At 41.6% G+C, this 20,478-nt stretch overlaps 1 protein-coding gene across 5 annotated transcripts in view; it reads left to right on the top strand.

The window, feature by feature from the left end:
• Positions 1-20,478, top strand: part of cep135 (centrosomal protein 135) — a 33,064-nt gene that overhangs the window by 4,915 nt on the left and 7,671 nt on the right. For all 5 annotated transcript variants that reach the window (XM_023953874.1, XM_011473118.3, XM_011473125.3 and 2 more), the window contains 7 exons: positions 1,760-1,897; positions 18,584-18,652; positions 18,769-18,905; positions 19,093-19,208; positions 19,300-19,454; positions 20,064-20,119; positions 20,234-20,402. In XM_023953874.1, the coding sequence (XP_023809642.1) occupies positions 1,760-1,897; positions 18,584-18,652; positions 18,769-18,905; positions 19,093-19,208; positions 19,300-19,454; positions 20,064-20,119; positions 20,234-20,402 (840 nt within the window). The remainder of the gene's footprint in view (positions 1-1,759; positions 1,898-18,583; positions 18,653-18,768; positions 18,906-19,092; positions 19,209-19,299; positions 19,455-20,063; positions 20,120-20,233; positions 20,403-20,478) is intronic.

Genomic DNA, 20,478 nt, shown 5'->3' with positions numbered 1-20,478 from the left:
TGTAAACACTACAAAGAATAATGTCAGACAAAACTTATGAAGGGAAAGAACTTTAGGTTACAAAAGGAAACGTGAAATGAAAATATGTAGAGCCCAAGCAGATCTCCATGCTACGTAGTTTGAGTTTCAGTTGATAGGACCCCGAATGGTTATCGCAGGCCAAATGGTAGTGGTACCTACACCGGCTGCTAAGAGACACATACGGAGGAGGATTGCGGCAAGGGTTTTAGCTTCGTGTTAGCTGCAGGAGAGGGCGCTGAATGTCTGTCGAATATCCAACCTAAAACCAACTTCACCGCAGTGTGCTTTGTTACATTGTGCGCTCCTGTTTGTTACAGTTTCTCAGGACCGTGTAGCAGCATTTTCACCTTCTGCGGACAGGATCCTCCTTCGAACTAGCGGCAGGGGATGTTGCTTTATGAGGGTTGCGCACTCCTGATGATTGTAAACGGTTTCTCAGGACTATGTAGCAGCATTTCCACCTTCTCACACCCTCCTGTGAAAGCCCCGCGGTTCGAAGCCTCTTTTGGACGGAGGGAACACCCTCCCCGCTCCGCTAGTCCGAAGCCGCAGCCGGTCCGAAGCTCCAGGCCGCAGAAGGCGAAAATGCTGCTACGCAGACCTGAGATACCATCATATGAATTTGTGTTTCCAGTGGTGTCCAGACAAATTAAAGGCTGATGTTATTCCCACATATTTACACTCTTGATGCTCATTGGGGCATTGCCCGCACAGAGTTTAATTTCCTCCACGGCTAAATGTTGTTAGCACGTATTAGCCTAATTCTAAACCTTTTTCAGGCTCTTGCAGCAAAGAAAAAGCACTGGCTGCAAGAATTGAAAAAATTATGAGCGAACAGGCCTATAATAATCACAACAGTAATAAAAGCACATTTAGAAGATAATCTCCTGCAGCTTGGTGCTGATTTTGCTATGCGAAGACAGATGCAGCCCCGTCAACAGCTCTGTAACAGATTTCACCATGCTAAACATTTGCTGTTTGTTGGTTTGACCAGCAACACACTGACATCATCGCCCCGCCTCCCCCTTGGAAATGAATTATGTAACACTTTTCGCAGGGTGGATGTGAAAACGAAAATGTTGAAGAAATAATTGAAAAAGCATTTTGGAAGATAGATTTTTATTTTTTATTTTTGATGCAGTTACATTTTGAAAATGAAGAAGCATTTCTGTTAATCCTGTTAATAATTTAATTGTCAAATTACATATTTCTAATTGGATTTTGCTGCACATTAACCAGAGAATTTTTTGTAAAGTGAAATGTCAAATCCTAGTTTCTTTATCATTTCAATGAAGTGACAGAATGAGCGGTGTTGAAAACGAAAAAGCCATTTGGCAGATTGCAATTTCTTTTTAATTTTAAGTAAACAAATGCAGCTTCATTTTGAAAATGAAATGAATGAAAAATGCCCACCCCTGCTTTAGTCTTACAGATGGAGATGCTGTTTGTAACACAGAGAGGAGCCTGATTGTTAAAGAATCTGCCCCCTAAACTAGTCTAGGACATTTTAGAATGACCAGAATTCCTGCAAATAGAATGTTTCATTTGGAAAATCTTAAACAATGAGCTCTTTGAGATCAAACTCGTGTTAAACATGTTTGTGAAAGAACTCTGTAGTGTGATGAGGCAGCAATGAAGAGGAGCTTAAAGTGACTAAATACTGTATGATCACATCTACCTGATTGTCCCCTTGATCATGATTGCACTCCATGATAACTGAAAGTTTCTGTTGGATCAGGCCCAACATGACCTTCAGTTGTCCAGCAGCGTGGACGTGTCCGCCGACGTCCTGAAGCTGCAGGAGGACCTGGAAAAAGCAAAAGTGAAACTGGAACAGTTGACCACTGAGAGGGACGCCCTGATGGAGAGGTTGAAGGTCAGTGCCCAGGCTTCCCTTTTGTCTGTTCTTGTGATTCTGACCTTTCGTAAATGAGTCATGAAGACTGACTGCAGTTTAGTCCAAAACAATTTGGATTTGGACCTGGAATTGATTTACTTTAAGCAATCAAAAAAAAAGTACAAAAGAAGACAAAATAAGTGTACACTCACTGGCAACTTTGTTCAGTACACCTTGCCAGTACCAGATTGGACTCTCCTTTGCCGTCAGAACTGCCTTAATCGTGGTGGCATATATTCAACAAGGTACTGGAAACATTGCTCGGAGAGTTTTGTCCACATTGACATGACAGCATCACACAGTTTTTCTTTTTATTCAACCTTTTAACCAGGTGAAACCCCATTGAGATCAGGATCTCTTTTTCAAGGGTGACCTGACCAAGAAGTCAGCAGCACATGTCGCATGAATAAAGTTACGATATAAAACAAATATTAAACAGAATGATCACTTTAGAATTTTAAAATATAAAATTAAAAGTTAAAAGTGATGTGATTTTAAGTGATTTAAGAAGGGAATATAGGAAAAAGGTCATTTGGACAGTGCAGTTGCTGCAGATTTGCCAGCTACACATCCATGATGCCAATCCCCTGTTCCACCACATCCTAAAGGCGATCTATTGGGCTCAGATCTGGTAATTGCGAAGGCCATTTGAGCCCAGAAAACTCATTGTCATGTTCGAGAAACCAGTCTGAGATGCTTCCAGCTTTATGACATGGCACCTTATCCTGCTGAAAGTAGCTATCAGAAGATGGTCCACTGTGGTCAGAAAGGGATGGACACGGTCAGCAACAATACTCCGGTAGGCTGTGGCTCCGTAAGCATGCACAATTGATACAAAGGAAAGCAAAGTGTTCCAAGAAGATATCCCCCACACCATTACCAGCCTGAACCGGTGATTCAAGGCAGGATGGATCCATGCTTTCTTGTTGTTGACGCTAAGGCTATGACGGTGTGCGATTTTTGATCACAACGGTGATGAACCAGCAGGGGGCGCGGTGTCACGGTTAACCCCCCACTCCCCCCGCCAAACACAAAATCCCCCGGCGGCCGAGTCGCAAATGAATACAATTACAACCCAGTATTTTTTGGTAAAAACTAACTACTACCTATCTAACTAATGAACTAACTGTAAAGTTGTTGTAGAATGACTGTGTATGTGTGTCAGCGCTGCGTGTGTAGGAGGAAGGAGCGTGCACAATTGTGTTGGTGCGTGTTGATTCTTCTGCAGGAGACTGCTCTGGAGCTGCATGCGAGGCTTCACCTGTGCTCTCTGGTACAGACATCTTCTCAGCATATTATATATTGTCCAGTAATAAACGAGACTGCAGACACCTTTCCGGTAGCCATGAAGCCTGACACCCATGAAGAACGCGGGGCAGGAGTGTTGGGTTTAAACAACCTGCAACATCTGAACAATTCAAAAAGGAAAGAAAGACAAACAGACCAAGGTACCTTTTATGAGGAGAACGAACAGAGAATAATACCCAGCAACAATCTCCCTCCGCTCTGGCGCATATTCCTGTCGCCTTCTCTTTTAATAAGTTTGTTGGGTTTCCCTAATTTACATATGCGCTGAGCTCTAAGGAGGGGGAACAAGAAGGCACAGCTGTAGCACGATTAGAAAACAATAATTACGACATGTCTATCTTTTGCAGTCTCCCCACATCATCTTTGGACCTGCAAAAAATTTTCACACGGATAAACTAACACAGAGCGTCCTTCGATTCATTCTAGACACAGCTAACAGGTTCTGAGAAGAATGCTGGAAAAACGCAAATATAATCATTTTCTCCCAAGGGTGTCACCTCTTCCTTCCTGCGAAACAGAGTTGGACACAGAAACTTCTGCAAACAGGATCATATCACCTATATAGCTAGGTGATGCATAAAAAAGCAAATCTGTATTTGTCTATACAGACACGTAACGTAAAATAGTTCCCAAACAAAACATGTAGTGATATCCATCGCACTCTAACAGTGTGCATTCATGTCTGGTGTGTTATGGAGTGAAGGGAGAACAGTAATAAAAGGTTTCCCCCAGAATAACATTGACTGATTCTTTATTAAACTGCTTTGGATTAGAACTGTGACGGTGTGGGATTTTTGAAAATCCTCCGGTGGGCGTCCGTGTCGCGCACTCCAGAACGCACGCAGCTTGTAATGGAAATTAATACAATGGAAATTAATAATTAGAAAGCAGTAAATTTTTCGTATTTACTCGCGAGACGAAAACTTCTGTTGTAGAATGAGAATGTGTATGTGCTGCGGAAACCGTGCGCGTGTGTGTAAGTAGAGGGAGCAAGTGCAGCACAAGAGGGAGTGAAGGAGAACAGTAATAAAAGGTTTCCCCCAGAAGCCCTCGAAGTCCTACACAGGACTAGCAGAAAAAGTAAATTATCAGCAAAGATGAATGTGTTTATTATAGTTCCAATCACGCACCGCGGTGATGACCTCATCGTCGTGGTGATACGGTTATCATCACACCCCTAGTTGACGCCAAATTCTGATCGTACCATCTAAATGTGACAGAAGAAATGGAGACTCATTGCACCAGACAACGTTTTTCCAATCTTCTATGGTCCAGTTTTGGTGAGTCTGTGTGAATTGTAGCCTCAGTTTCCTGTTCTTAGCTGACAGGAGTGACGCCCAGTGTGGTCTTCTGCTGCTGTAGCCCATCTGCCTCAAGGTTAGACATGTTTTGCATTCAGAGATGCCCTTCTGCAGACCTCAGTTGTTTGTAACCAGTGGTTCTTTGAGTTCCTATTGCCTTTCTATTAGCTGGAACCAGTCTGGCCATTCTCCTCTGACCTCTGACATCAACAACGCATTTCCGTCCACAGAACTGCCACTTACTGGAAACTTTCTTTTTTTTCAGACAATTCTCTGAAACCCCTAGAGATGGTTGTGGGTGAAAATCCCAGCAGATTAGCAGTTTCTGAAATCCTCAGACCAGCCCGTCTGGCACCAACGACCATGCCACATTCAGTCATTTCAATCCCTTTTCTTCCCCATTCTGATGCTCAGTTTGAAGTGGAGCAGATCATCTTGACTACAGTGACAGTAAAAGGTAGTTAAACCCTTGCTGACTTACAGTGATGGACAAAATAGTTGGTACCCCTCAGTTAAAAAAAGTCCACAATGCTCACTATACTGACTTGAAATGTTCAAAAGTAACAATAAATTAAAATTTATTGAGAATTAAATAATCAAAATCAGACATTACTTTTGAGTTGTTGATAAACAGAATTATTTAAAACAAACAAACTAATGAAATAGGGCTGGCCAAAAATGAAAGACTCAGAACTAATTGCCCAGGGGGTCATGTTTTTGATTTGATTTGACTTTTTGATTTATTTCAAGCATTGTAGTCAAAGCAATACAGAATTTACACATATTTATCAAACTCATTACAGAAATGATGAAATGCGTAGATTAAAAAGACAGAAAATAAATCAAAACAAAAACGTTACTTAAATCACATTTGCTTAATTAAATACAGTGATCATTAACTGAAGTATAAGTAGAGTTTGATTTATTGCTTGAAAAGGAGTGGGAAGAAGCAAGCTTATATAATCCCCCCCCTACTGAGTTCATTCATTTGATAGTTTTACAGTGTTTTAAATCCGGTTCTGATCAGATAGATTCTCTTCAAGTAACGGAATCCAGTGCCTAGAAATGATTGATGATCTTCAGAAAACATTCATTCATGATTTCAGTAAAAATTAACGGTACCGATATGTAATAATAATTGATTATCATTAGAACACATGATCACATTAAACCATAAATTATTGCTACATATTGCAGATCAAGTAAACAAAATCAATAGCTTATTGATTGTAATTTAAAAATTTCAGTAATCATTATTGCACATTACAATGTAATATTCAGTGGTTGTAATTTAAATATTTTTGAGTATTTCACCACAATCAAGTTCACACATGTATTTGGAATTATTCAAACACCTGTTGATCCTTAACTCCTCTTATCTTTATATCATGAAATCAGAGTTTCTTTATACATCACATGTGTCAAACTCAAGGCCCGGGGGCCAAATGTGGCCCTCCATGTCATTTTATGTGGCCCGCAAGAGCATAAAAGTTTTTACTTTCTTAAAATGAAAAATAAAAATTGGTGTGTATTTATTCATATCTAGGGGGAATTTAACTTAAACTATCAGATTGGGCAACTATACATTAGGACTTAAACACTGTCCATGTAACCTAAACTGACAGAATCAAATTTAAAAGGATTCATGCTAGAGTAACAAGCAAACATTTGTTTTCTATGCAACTGTAATTGTCACTTTAAAAAGTTATAATAAATAAATAATCAGTAATTCAACATGAAGAAGAAGTTACATTTATTTTTCATTACAGTCAGTTACATGTAAAAGTTATATCCGGCCCTTTGAGGACAGCCACTATGCGGATATGGCCCTCTGTGAAAATGAGTTTGACACCCCTGTTATACATTTTCTTGAATATTTGGATATTTGAACATTGTTTGAGCTCATTACTTAACCCGTTCCAAAGTTTAGTGCCACACACCGACACACAGAAACTTTTCTTCATGGTTCTTATCAATTTGATCTTGAAGTGCCTACATCCCCTCAGTTTGTAGCCTCCTTCATTTTCTAAGAACTGTTTTTGGATATCCTAATATATGTTTAGATTTATTGATGAACCCAGGTTTGTCCTTTAACTCGCATAACAGCTGTTTTCAAACCCATAATCAGTCAGTCTGTCTATTTAAAGGGAGACAAATAGTCACGTCGCTGTTTGGTGAAAAGGTGTGTCCTAGGGATTGGGTCCCTCCGGGTCCTGCGGGACCCAACGCAAGTCTCACAGCAGCGGGCGGTTTGAATTGTGCTGCGGGTGGGAGCGGGCGGCAAAAAAAACACCCCACGGGACCAGTGTTGCCAGATTGAGCAGTTTTATCATGAACATATAATAGCGGACTACGTTAGACTGTGCTGCTGTTTTATGTACTGAAGCTCCGTGAACGCACCAGGTAGAGACGCCTAATGGCCTCTGTCATCTAACCTGTTGTTGGGGGTGTGCAACGCCCCGCTTCTTAGAAATTGTGTTTTTTAAAGCCTGATACCGCGGTCGCGTGTGGGAGGAGCTACCAGCTAAAGTTATGGTCTGATCGCTAAATGGAGTGGCGTCTGTGTATATCAATGCATGGTAGACCCGGAGAATGTGGAGAGATCAGGTTTGTTATGTTGAAGAGTTCTGCATGGTAATCATGTTTCCATGTTTGAGTTCATAAAATCATGCCAGAGAAAGTCTCTGCTTCAACTCCCGCAGTGAAAGCTGCGTCTGAATCTGACGCCCGTGTTTCCATCTCTCTGACAGAGTTTGAAGCCTAAGCCCCTCCCCCGCCTCTCCACCTGCTTTTCCTCTACTTGTACACCTGTTCATGTCCTCTGCAGCTGAGAGTTGTTTTCCTTGAGCTCCTCAGTCTGTTGTACACAGAGAGCGCAAAATACGGTCATCGTAGGTTGACAATATAGTCGGGGCGCTCTAGCGCAAGCGAAGCACAAGGATGAAAGAGCTGTGACTCTATCTGGCAACACTGCACGGGACAAGGAAGGAGCAGGTTACCTGGTAGGGACATGATGTCAATAGATGAAGCAGAAAAGAACCACAATCGAGGTTCATCGTGAGACACGCATGGTGTTCAGATCTGCGTGCTGATGCCCCACTGAGGCGCAAAACAGCAAAAACTGGAAAAGGCTGAAGCTAAAAAAAGTTTTTTTCCATCAGGAAAAAATTGCTTCAAAGATTTTCAGCTCTGTTGAACCATTACAATATTTTTTTCCTCCATACATTCAAAGGACTTTGACCTGAATCTTTACCAGCTGGTTCAGCGCGCTTCAGGCCGTCTGTCTGCGCGCGGACACACGCACACACGGTAGGATCATTTTTAAAGACCGTCACATTTTACTGCAAGAAGCAGAATCCCATCTCTCGGAGATGTCACAACTCAAAAGTCTAAGCATCGGTGAGCTGCTGTTGAATGGAGAGAAATTAAAAAAGGTGTAAAGAGCAAACATGAAGAAGAATTTTCTTCTCTTTCACCTATCATAGCAAAGCTGTGAGATGACCAAACTCTCCGTAAATCCAAACCAAAGGTAAAACCTCCTCCAAAACCATCAGAACCAGAAAAGCTAACATCACTATCAGAACCTCCCTGAGCACCCACTTTCCCTATGGCAAAAACCTCTGGGAACGTGTGACCTTCAGTGAACAACAGGATTAGTGAAATATATTTAATAATTAAGTTGCACATTACACAAAATAAGAATGCATGAAAAGATGAGGCTGGAGGAGGGACATAAAGCTCTTTAATAATATCAATACAAATACGTGTTTTTTTTTCTGTTGGACGGGAGACGATACAAAATCAATTCATCTCTATTACTGTGCGGGAATAAATTCTCAGAGTTTTGCCGGTGCGGGCGGGAGTGTAACGCATACGTTGCGGGAGCGGGCGGGATTGGTCAGAAATTCGGCCGGCGGGAGCAGGACGAAGAAAATAGTCCCGCGCAGGGCTCTATTGTGTACCACACTGAACATGGACAACAGAAAGCGAAGGAGAGATTATCCCAGGACATTAGAAACAAAATTATAGACAAACATGGTAAAGGTAAATGCTATAAAACCATCTCTAAGCAGCTTGAAGTTCCTGTGACAACAGTGGCACATATTATTCAGAAGTTTAAGACACACAGGACAGTAGCCAACCTCCCTGGACGTGGCCGGAAGAGGATAATTGATGAAAAATTGAGGAGACGGATAGTTGGAACTGTATCCAAAGAGCCCAGAACAACCTCCAAAGACAGTAAAGGTGAACTCCTACATCAAGGTACATCAGTGTCAGATCGCACCATTCGTGGTTGTTTGAGCCAGAGTGGACTTCATGGGAGACGACCAAGGAGGACACCACTGTTGAAAGGAAATCATAAAAAAGCCAGACTGGAATTTGCAAAAATGCATGTTGACAAGCCACAAAGCTTCTGGGAAAATGTCCTTTGGACAGATGAGACAAAACTGGAGCTTTTTGGTAAGGCACATCAGCTCTATGTTGGTAGACTCAAAAATGAAGCATCCAACCAAATGAACACTGTCCCTACTGTGAAACATGGAGGAGGCTCAGTACTGTTTTGGGGCTGCTCTGCTGCATCTGGGACAGGGTGTCTTGAAGTTGTGAAGGTCAAATGAAATCTCCAGATTATCAAGGCATTCTGGGTAGAAATGTGCTGCCTAGTGTCAGAAAGCTTGGTCTCAGTCGCAGGTCATGGGTCTTCCAACAGGACAACCATCCAAAACACACAGCCAAAAACCCCCAAGAATGGCTCAGAGAAAAGCGTTGGACTATTCTGAAGTGGCCTTCTATGAGCCCAGATCTGAATCCCATTGAACATCAGTGGAAGGAGCTGAAACATGCCATTTGGAGAAGACAGCCATCAAACCTGAGACAACTAGAACAGTTTGCTCATGAGGAGTGGGCCAAAATACCTGTGGACAGGTGCAGAAGGCTCATTGACAAATACAGAAACCGTTGAATTGCAGTGATTGCCTCAAAAGGTTGTGCAACAAAATATTAAGTTATGGATACCATCATTTTTGTCCAGCCCTATTTCATTAGTTTTTTTTTAAATAATTCGGTAAATCAGCAACTCAAAAGTAAAGATGATTTTGATTTTGATTTTCAATACATTTTAATTTATTGTTACTTTTGAAAGCTTCAAGTCATTTCAGTGAGCATTGTGGACTTTCTTTCTTTAACTGAGGGGTAACAACTATTTTGTCCACCACTGTAGATGGTTTGCCCACTAATTAAGACATGATAATTTTATACTTTTAATGGTAGATGTATTCTAACATGGAGAGACAAAATATCAAAACAAAAATCCAGAAAATAAACTTTAAAGAATTTGTATTAATTTATTTGTATTTCACTCAGGGAAATAAGTATTTGATCCTTCTATTCAAAAGCACGTAACCCTTGTGCTATCCTATGGGGCCAAGATGACCACTGATGTGTTCTCCCTACCATGACAAAGATGAATAAAGGTGAAGAGGATTTCATGTAATCCATGGACACCAGTGAAGATCACAAATCATTGAAGAAAAAAGGTTCAGAGCACTGTCTAGTGGGTCTAGATGACCCAACTCCCAATGTTAAAGTGCCTACGATAGCACAAGGGTTAATAGTTGGTGGCAAAGCCTTTCTTTGCAAGCACAGCCGTCAAATGTTTGTTGTAGTTAACCACAAGGTTAGCACACATATCGGGGGGAATTTTGGCCCACTCTTCTTTACAGATCCTCTCTAAATCATTAAGGTTGGTGGACTCGGACCTTCAGCTAATTTTTTAATTGGATTGAGGTTCGGAGACTGGCTGGGCCACTCCATGACCTTAATATAAATAAATAAATAAAAAATAAATTTAAATTTATACTGTATTCATCCCTCAATGGGGAAATTCTTCTCCGCATTTGACCCATCCCCTGGGGGAGCGGTGAGCTGCAGCTGAACCGCGCTCGGGAGGCAGTAGTGTTAAGGGCCTTGCCTAAGGACCCCCACTGGGTGATGTTAACTGCTCGCCATTGATATGGTAATTACCCCCCAGTACCATTGCTTATTCCCCTCCGGGAATCGAACCCTGGATTCCTGCATGGTAGCTTGTCACCTTACCAACCACCCAGCCACACCCAGCCACACAATATGGTTCCTCTGGAGCCACTCCTTTGTTGACTTTGCTGTATTCTTTGGGTCATTATCATGTTTGAAGACCCACCCACGACCCATTTTCAGCTTCCTAGCAGAGGGGAGAATGTTGTCTCTCAGGACTGCAAGGTACATGGCTCCATCCATTTTTACACTGATGCGTTGTAGTTGGCCTGTGCCCTTGGCAGAGGAACCCCCCCAATACATGATGTTTCCATCTCCATGTTTATAACGGTGGGCACAATGTTCCTGGGATCATAAGCAGTATTTTTCTTCCTCCAGACATGACGAGTAGACATGACGAGTAGAGTTCGATTTTGGTCTCGTCTGACCACAGAACCTTCTCCTAATCACTTTGTGCATCTTTGGAGTAATCATTGGCATATATTAGGTGAGCCTCCACATGTGCCTTCTTAAGCAGGGGTGCCTTTTGGGCACTGCAAGATTTTAATCAATTGAGGCACAAAGTGTTGCCAATTGTTTTTGTGGTGACTGTGGTCCCAGCTGATTTCTCGCTGTTCTCATGATCATTGCCCCCACACGCGGTGAAATCTTCTGTGGAGCACCAGACCGAGGTCTATTGATCGTCATGTTATAGTTCTTACATTTTCTCCCAATTGCACTAATGTTGTTACTTTAATAATCAGCATCTTGCTAATGTTTTTGTAGCCCATTCCAGATTTGCGCAGGTCAACAATCCTGTCTCTAACATCCTGAGAAAGTTCTTTGGTCTTACCCTTGTTGGAGGGTTTGGAATCTGAGTTTGTGAACAGATGTCTTTCTTACAGGTGATTAGTTAAAACAGGTGTCTTCAATTCAGGTAACAAGTTGATTGGGAGTGTCTATCTGTTCTGTGAGAGCCAGAACTCCTAATGCTTTCTAGGGAATTAAATACTTGTTTCCCTTAATGAAATAAAAAATAATTAAAAAAAATTCTTTAAAGTTATTTTCTGAATTTTTGTTTTAATATTCTGTCTCTCCATGGTTGAATACATCTACCATTAAAAGTATAGATGGATCATGTATTTATTAGTGGGCAAACCAACTAAATCACATCACTGTATGTCAACATGCCTAAATGCATTAAATTTTTGCCGTGTGATTGGCCTATTAGAAATTTCTGTTAAAGAGCAGTTGGACAGGTGTGCCTAATAAAGTGGCAAGTGACTGAATATACTGTTTACACATAGTAGCGGAATAACAATTCATTTTAACGATTGAATTCATATCATAATTTGTGGTCGCTGATCCGATTCATTGTCAATATTCGTTCATTTTGAACAATCCGATTGTCTGACCTAAAATGGATCCGGGAAATCTTTAGTAGGCAAAACTTCAACCCGGGTGACTCACACTCTTTGGATTTCTTCAAGATAATAAAGTTTTAAATAAATATGTGTCCAAACAAACAAGTAAACAAGAATGAATGTCAAATCTATTTACATTTTATTTTCCTAAAGTTCAGCCCACTGTTGTTTTTCCACATCCAAAGAATCCCAAGGGAACATTCTTTAAAGTCTTTCCACACATTGGACTGGAATGATGGACTGATCCGTTTTTGCTGCATCACGTGTGTTGTGATGCACTTGGTCATTTTTATTTTATAGTAAAATAAACCTATCATGTCTAAATCCAAATGGTATTTTTCAGAATCAATTGTGATCGATTTTTTTAATTTTGAAATGATTTTATAATAGTATAGGTCGATTTGATTACTGGCTTGCCTCCGATTGATCTGGTTGGATCGTAGGAATATTAACTGATTCATTGATTGATGGTTAGACCCTTAATACATACAAAGAAAGGATTTACATGTGTATGTAGATGTATATACAGTAAACCCTTGTTTTTCGCGGGGATTACTTTCCAAAAGAACCCGTGATAGGCAAAATCCGTGAAGTAAAAACCTTTATTTTTTCTTACATTTAATATACAATTAAATCATCATCATCATCAGCCTGTCATGCCACTGCTGGCGGATGGCCTCCACATCTTACTCCACTCATCACGGTTTTGGGCACTCTGGGTCCACGTGCTGCGTGCCTTCTGCTCAATGTCATCTCTCCATCTTTTCTTCGGTTGTCCCCTTCCTCTCTTCCTGTCCCACGGAGTCCATTCTGTTGTTTTCTTAGCCCATTCGTGGTTTTTCATTCGGGCTACATGTCCTGCCCACTTGCCTTTGGCTTCAATCACTTTCTCGATGACATCCTTCACCCCTGTTCTTGATCTTAAGTTTTTGTTCCTGACCTTATCTCTCCTCGTAACACCCAGCATTGATCGTTCCATGCTCCTCTGGGTGTTGCCAGTTTCTCTCTTTGGCGGTTGGGAAGTGAACATGTCTCAGCTCCACACGTCATTGATGGCACTATGACAGTGTTCATGATCTTCCTCTTGAGACACATGGGCATTCAGGGCTCCAGACTAACTTTTTTCACTAGGAGCACAGTGGCCCCTAACTGAAAATTTTAGGGGCGCAACCAGAAAATTTAGGGGCGCATACCGTAAATCAACATTCTAATCAAATCTACTAATTTCCACTGTATTACTAATAAATACTTTAATAATAGATGCAGAAATTACAATGTGCTGTTTCTAATTCAGTGTCACATTTTATTCTGCACTTTTGAAGATGCAACAAGAAGGTAAAATGACAGCACCATCGCTGTCATGACAGTACAGATAAGTAAAGAAAACGGATGGAAATTTATCTTTGTGACACCAAATAGGTGCAGCCAAGATGCACAATAAGCGTGTTTCAGATCACCCAGGTGAACTCAACGCTGCGCAGATCACCTGGTGTGTGACATATATTTTTGTTTTTGCTCCAACATCAACTGTCAATCATCACAAAAATATCGCGACAAAGGGGTGGGAGCAAGGGGCAAACCTACCCGGACACAGCTGGAAACTGAACTGACTGAAAGCTGCCCTACAGACTACAAAACAATGCATTATGGGACATGTGTCCTGATGGTTTTTGTAGTGGAGTGATTAATTAAAATAATTTAAAATACCAATTCATTAAAAAAGGCTACATACATCACAAAACATTAAAATAATCATAAAATATGTAATAACACAGATCATACTAAGGGGGAGAAGAATATTGAAACTAAATTGAATGTTAAGGACAACTCCAATTTCCTGTCCTCCTTCAGTCTTGCTGCAGATTCGCCTTCATCTCACAGCCCCCCCCCCCCGGTCTCCCCAACGATCCAGGCGAGCCGCCGGTTCATCTCAAACACGTCTATCGTTGCATTTTCCCCACGTATTTTCAGTGTGTCTAAAACTAATGTTGTTTTTGCTCGAGCGTGTTTAAAGTTCAAGCCCCGTTAGCTGTCACGCATGTAGGTGTGGGACATTTATTCTCCTCAGCTGACCCGACTCCCGCGGGAGCGGTGTGCTGCCGTAACGGCCGTGCATAACCGTTTGATGCGCCGCCGTAACCGTAACCAAAACCTAAACCAGTTCTGTGTGACCCAGAGAAAAGTTCAGCACGGACTGCATGTATTTAGAAAATTACGAGCGAATAGATACGTTCTAAAGGAAAGTAAGGAACTCCTTAATGTGGTCCGGGGAGGGAGGGGGCTGTCAGGTGTCCTGCTTTCAAACCCTGTCATTGTCACGCCCCCAAGAGTCATTTACCCCACTGTGATTGGTTGGTCAGCTCCGCGCACAACAATGAAAAAGTGTCATTCATACAAACTGGCGGTCTGCAGTAACATTAAACCTTCATATTAAACATTAAACCTTCAAAATATCATCTTGGGGGCCGCAAATAGCCTGCGGGCCGCGAGTTTGAGACCCCTGCTGTACACTCTGGCACTGATACACTAGCCGCAGGTCGGAAGAACGAATCAATAGTTCGCTTACCCATAGTTCAGACGCACATATCAGGTTGTGATATTTGTCTCAGTTTCCTTCCCACAGATGTTTACGCGCACTCGATTATCTCTAGGCCCCTCCACGCATTTTAGCCACTCACAGTGGCTTTCCCTATTCTTCTCACACGCAGTGGCCGCCTCACAGACAGGTATCACGCGAGAGTGTACGTGTTCGCGTTTCATGAGTATGTGCGCGAGTGTGTTTGTCTGCCTGCGTGCGTGTACGCTCGCGTCTCATTGATTATTTCATTGATCATTGACGTGCCCCTTCCACGTTTAATGTATAAAAAATACGAAGGGTGGGGGAGGCAAATTTAATGGTCGCGCATGTGCGACTGGATGTAAAATTCAGTCGCACACTCTCAAATTTTGGTCGCAAAATGCGACCAATTGCTCGCAGTCTGGAGCCCTGGCATTTTTTGATATCTCAGAAACGTGCTGTACTGTCCGAATCTCTTCCAAGCGGATGTTACTCTCTCGTCTATTTCTTTCGCCATCTCATTTCCTGGTGTTAGCAGTCTTCCCAAATACTTATACTCATCCACCTCCAGTTGTTCTCCATCCACAATTATTCCTTTCCTTCTCCTTTTCCTTGCTATTTCATTGCACATGATTTTGGTTTTCTTTTTGTTCATTTTCATGCCATCTTTTCTCCCTTCCTTGTTCAGATCGTTGAGCAGCTTGCTGAGATCCTCTTCCTTTTCTGCAAATAAGATTATATCATCTGCAAATCTCAGGTTGTTCATCCTCTCTCCATTGATGTTAATTTCCGCTTCAGCTTCCATTCTACTGAATATTTCTTCCAACGCTGCTGTGAACATCACTGGTGACAAGGTGTCTCCTTGCCGCACTCCCTTCATGATCTTAATCTTTCGGCTAAGTGATTCGTTCCGAACCTGAGTAGTGCCTCCATCATATGTCTCTTTCAGGATGTTGATGTACTTCTCCACTACGCTGTGTTGTTTTAGCGCCTCAAAAACAGCCTTGTGCAGGATAGAGTCAAAGGCTTTTTCATAGTCTACAAACGCCATATAAATGGGTATTTTATACTCATTGGTTTTCTCGAGTATTTGCACGACTGACTACAGATGGTCGATAGTTGAATGACCTCTTCTGTAGGCAGCTTGTTCTGGCGGCTGGTGGTCACTCAGATTGTTATTCATCCTATTCTTCAAGATCTTCATGAAGAATTTGTGGACTTGGGAGAGTAAGCTGATTGGTCTTTAATTAGCAAGGTCTTTCTTGTCTGCCTTGTTAAATATGAGTGTTATAATGGCATTTTTCCACTCGTTGGGTACCTTTTCTTCAGTTATCACTTTATTGAAGAGTGTTGTCAGCTTCGATCTCACAGCTTCACCTCCGGCTTTGAGCATTTTCATTATCACAATCTGATCTTCTCCAGGTGCTTTGTTATTCTTCATACCTTTTATGGCATGCTCAATTTCACTATCAAGGATTGATGGTACATCCTCTGCTTCTTCTTTTCTGATGTTCTGGGCTGCATCTTTGTATAGCGTTTCATAGAATTCTGCGCACCTCTCAAGAATTCTCTCTCTGTTGGTGATGACGGTTCCATCTTGCTCTGTCAAAGCTGATATAAGAACCTTGTAGCCTTCTTTTTCTTTTGCTCTCTTCAATCCTTTCCCACTCTCAATTGCCTCTTTCACTCGCCTGGTGTTGTGCTCTCTAAGATCTTCTCTCAGTCTTTTCCTGATGGTTTGACACAATTTGTTGTACTCTCTTGGTCGTTCAGATCTTTCTTTAGCCATTGCTCTCCTTTCTTTCAGCAGTTCTTCAGTTTCCTGCTTGAGCTTCTCCTCTCGCCGTCTTTCCTCTTTTCCTGGTGTTTCCATAGCACAGTCCTTAACGGTCTTTGTGATGTTAAGTGCCATTTCCTCCAAACTTTCCTCTTCTTGCAAGGCTTCAAAGCGATTTTGCAACTTCAGTTGAAATTCATTTTTTTTTTGTTTCAGGGTGTTGATGTTTCAACACCCTGAAACAATTAAATATTCTATTTTAAATTGAAAAGAAAGAAAAAAAACATTTCACAGGCTCAAGCATTTGTTTCTCAAATAAAAGTACTTTAGAAACGTTTTTTTTTTTCAACAAATAACTTTTTCCCTTACTGTCAAATAATTATTTTAATCATCGATGTGAACAGAAGGCTTAGCCCCGCCCACCGCGACCCGAGTAATTGGATTAAACGGGAGAAAATTTAAAATGATTATGAAAAAGAATACAAAGTACAGTCGGACAAATAGTGACTCAGGTGTATTTCACTGCTCTTCAGACTGAGCCGCTGCATCCTGACTCCGCTCTGCAGTGTTTTCTTCTTTTTAAGCCCGCGGTGCAGCTGTGTTTGTTCAGGAGAAGAACATAGTGATAGGCAGTTGTTGTCGCTCTTTTTTCTATGCACGTACGTAATGTAAACTTGGCAAGCTGTTTTACGTACGTGTACATATTAAACTGCAACGCCATTGACGCACAGGTAGAAAAGAAGCAGAGTGACTTTTTAGCCAATGAGAATGCAGAACACAATGCACGATGCAAATCCGTGAAGTAGCGAAACCGTGAAAAGTAAACCGCGTTATAGCGAGGGATCACTGTATATGGATCTTTGTTTACTCTTTAAAAATATTAGCCACTAGCAGCCATGCAGGCCCAGACCATCACACTGCCTCCACCGTGTTTTACTGATGATGTAGTGTGCTTTGGATCAGGAGCTTCTCCACGCCTTCTCCATACTATTCTCTAGCCATCATTCTTGTAGAGGTTGATTTTGGTTTCATCTGTCCAAAGAATGTTTTCCAGAACTTTGCTGGCTTTTTTAGGTGCTCTTCAGCAAAGTCCAATCTAGCTTTCCTATTCTAGAGGCTTATGAGTGGCTTGCATCTTGCAGTGTACCCTCTGGATCTACTTTCATGAGGTCTTCTTTTGATGGTAGACATGGATATTGATCCGCCTACCTCCTGGAGAGTTTTGTTCACTTGGTTGGCTGTTGTGAACGGGTTCCTCTTCACCATGGAAATGATTCTGCCATCATCCACCACTGTTGTCTTCCATGGACGTCCAGGTCTTTTTGCGTTGCTGAGTTCACCAGTGCTTTCTTTCTCTCTCAGGATGTACCACACTGTTGATGTTGCCACTCCTAATACTGTGGCAGTTTCTGGCATGTTTTTTTCTGTTTTCTCAGCTTAATGATGGCTCCTTTCAACTGCATGGAGAGCTTCTTTGACCGCATGTTGTCTGTTCACAGCAAAATCTTCCAAATGCAGCACGAGTCCTCTAATCAACTCCAGGCCTTTCATCTGCTTCACTCATAATGACATAACAAGGGAATTGCCCACACCTGCCCATGCAATAGCATAGAAGTCAATTGTCCAATTACTTACGAGCCCATGAAATGAAGGGATTGTGTTTAAAAATGCTTTAGTTTTTCACATTTTTATGCAATCTTTTTGTTCAACCCATGGAATAAAAGCTGAAAGTCTGCACTTCAATGGCATCTGAGTTGTTTTATTTTAAAATTCACTGTGGTAATGTACAGAAACCAAATTAGCAAAAATGTGTCTCTGTCCAAAGATTTATGGTCCTGACTGTATATGCATCCACATACACATGTAAATGATACCATTATAATTACTCTTAATTTTAAATAGACATATTTGTCCTCATACATACATGTACATGACCTATTGACTCTATTAATTGGCAAGTTTGTCATAGAGAGTTCACTTAATTACTTTCTTGTATAATCCCAGCTCTCCTGGAACTGGAAACACTTTTGTCATTGACTATAATTTAATTATAAATAGGATTTTTAGCAGGACGGATTTTATGGCTTTCTGGGAAGAGCAGATGCTTTGTGTGGCCGTTCAGTGCCAGATGCTGCTGCTTTATTGAAACCGTGAATATTAATATAATATTATATTATTAGTCAACCATCAGATGATGAGCCTCCCTCCTTCAAGCAATAAATCAATGTCCTCTTGTTAATGTGAAGCATGTACCATAGTAATTATTGCTCATGTATGCTTACCCAGAATTCAGCTCTCACAGACAAGCAAGGAGAAGAGCGGAGGATTCTGGATCTGGAGTGCACCGTCCAGAATGTGAGTCCCACAGACAAAGGAGGAGAACTGAAACAGGTTCACAACAGCGTCCAACTGTTCACTCCTCAGACTTGAGCTGACTGGGTTTCCTTTACTCCTATGCCGATGAGGTGTAGCTGGAGCAGGAAAGACTGAACCTGCAGTCACAGCTGTGTGTGCTAAAGGAGAGAGGAAAGGCTGCAGATGATCAGCCAAAGTTACTCCAAAATGCAGAGGACCTGTCACAGCTGAGGGATGAAGCCAACGCTCTGAGGTGTGACCCTGTCTGTAGCATCTCTATCCCTGCAGAGCTCTTCCCAGAAGAATGTACCGTTGGTGCATTTAAGGCTGAAAGAGCTCATAATTAAGTCCAGCTAAAGTTTGAGGCTTACACCAGACTAAAACATATATTGAAATGTTTAGACATTAGCTGATGAGAGTTTTTCTTTTCCTATTTCTAGGCTTTTGAAGGAACAGATGGAACAGTTAATCTCTGACTACCAACACAGGTTCTCTGTGAAGACGAGTGAGCTGCAGAAGGCTCATCAGCAGATTGAGGAATTTGAGGAGAGATTAGGTACATTTCCCCATGCTGCTTATGACCAGCCCCACGCTGTCTTTTATTGCTGTGGCTGTTGGTCTGTTGGCTAAATGTCTTTCACTCACAGGAGAGTTTAGTCAGCAGAGCTCAAAGCACAGAGAGGAAGTAGCCAGTCTTCAAAAGGCCATCTCTGCTCTGGATAGAGAGAAGGATGCTCTGCAAGATGATGTGGATCAGAAAACGGAAAAATTGGTTGTGCTCCAGGAGGAATTATCCAAAAAGGTGAGGGCCACAACAGAACTAATCGTGACAACATAGGTTTTTGAAGACGCACTTATTTCAAGCATTTTTCTCATGATGGAGGACCTAAATAAAGAAAATTAAGACTAGAACTGCTTTTTTGAGTATTTCCTAATTTAATCTTTGTGAATTTCTAGTGACGTCCTGCCACTCTTCAGAAACTATATCCTTAAAAACAACACAGGTTTTTTCATTTTGGCTAAAAACCAGCATCACATAATTAAAAGACACTGGGAACGATTTGACAGATCAGAAAGATGATGGAAAAATGATTGAAGTGGGTCTATAACCCTTGTGCTATCCTAGGCACTTTAACATTGGGAGTTGGGTCATCTAGACCCACTAGACAGTACTCTGAACCTTTTTTCTTCAATGATTTGTGATCTTCACTGGTGTCCATGGATTACATGAAATCTTTCCACCTTTATCCACCTTTGTCATGGTAGGGAGAACACGTCAATGTAAGGGGGGGGTCATCTAAGAAAGCACAAGGGTTAAAGCTTGTGCTCTAGCTAAGACCAGAGGAAAATTCATGGTTTCTGTGCATGTACATTAGAAATTATTTTTGAAGTGTGTGCATTATGTCCATAGGAAAAAACCCTTGAAGATGTGAGGCAAACAGTCAAAAACATGGATGTCTCACTAGCGTGAGTACTTTGTTTTTACAGAAGTGACTAACATGCTCTTATAAAACCAATGAAACAAAACATTTCTGTACTTTATTCTTTTTACTAATCCTGTTGTGAATCCGGCCCCTTCAGCCAGCTGCAGGGCGCCTTAAAAAGCCGTGAGAGGGAGATAAGCAGTCAAAGACGGCAGCTGGACGCCTGTCAGGAGGAGCTGGCTGCTCTCAAAAGGGACAAAGGGATCATAATCAGAGAGAACAAAAGACTTCAAGATGATCTGACCACCATGACCCGTGAGAACCAGGTAAACAATAAACTATTGTCCCTACAGAGTTCCAGTCGTCTCTGTTATATTCCTAAAAATTGTGTGTGTTTTCCAG

Source organism: Oryzias latipes, chromosome 4, assembly GCF_002234675.1.
Source record: "Oryzias latipes chromosome 4, ASM223467v1".
In the NCBI taxonomy this organism is placed as follows: domain Eukaryota; kingdom Metazoa; phylum Chordata; class Actinopteri; order Beloniformes; family Adrianichthyidae; genus Oryzias; species Oryzias latipes.
Note: the sequence above shows the minus strand (reverse complement) of the source record. Positions and strands in the feature narration are given on the sequence as shown.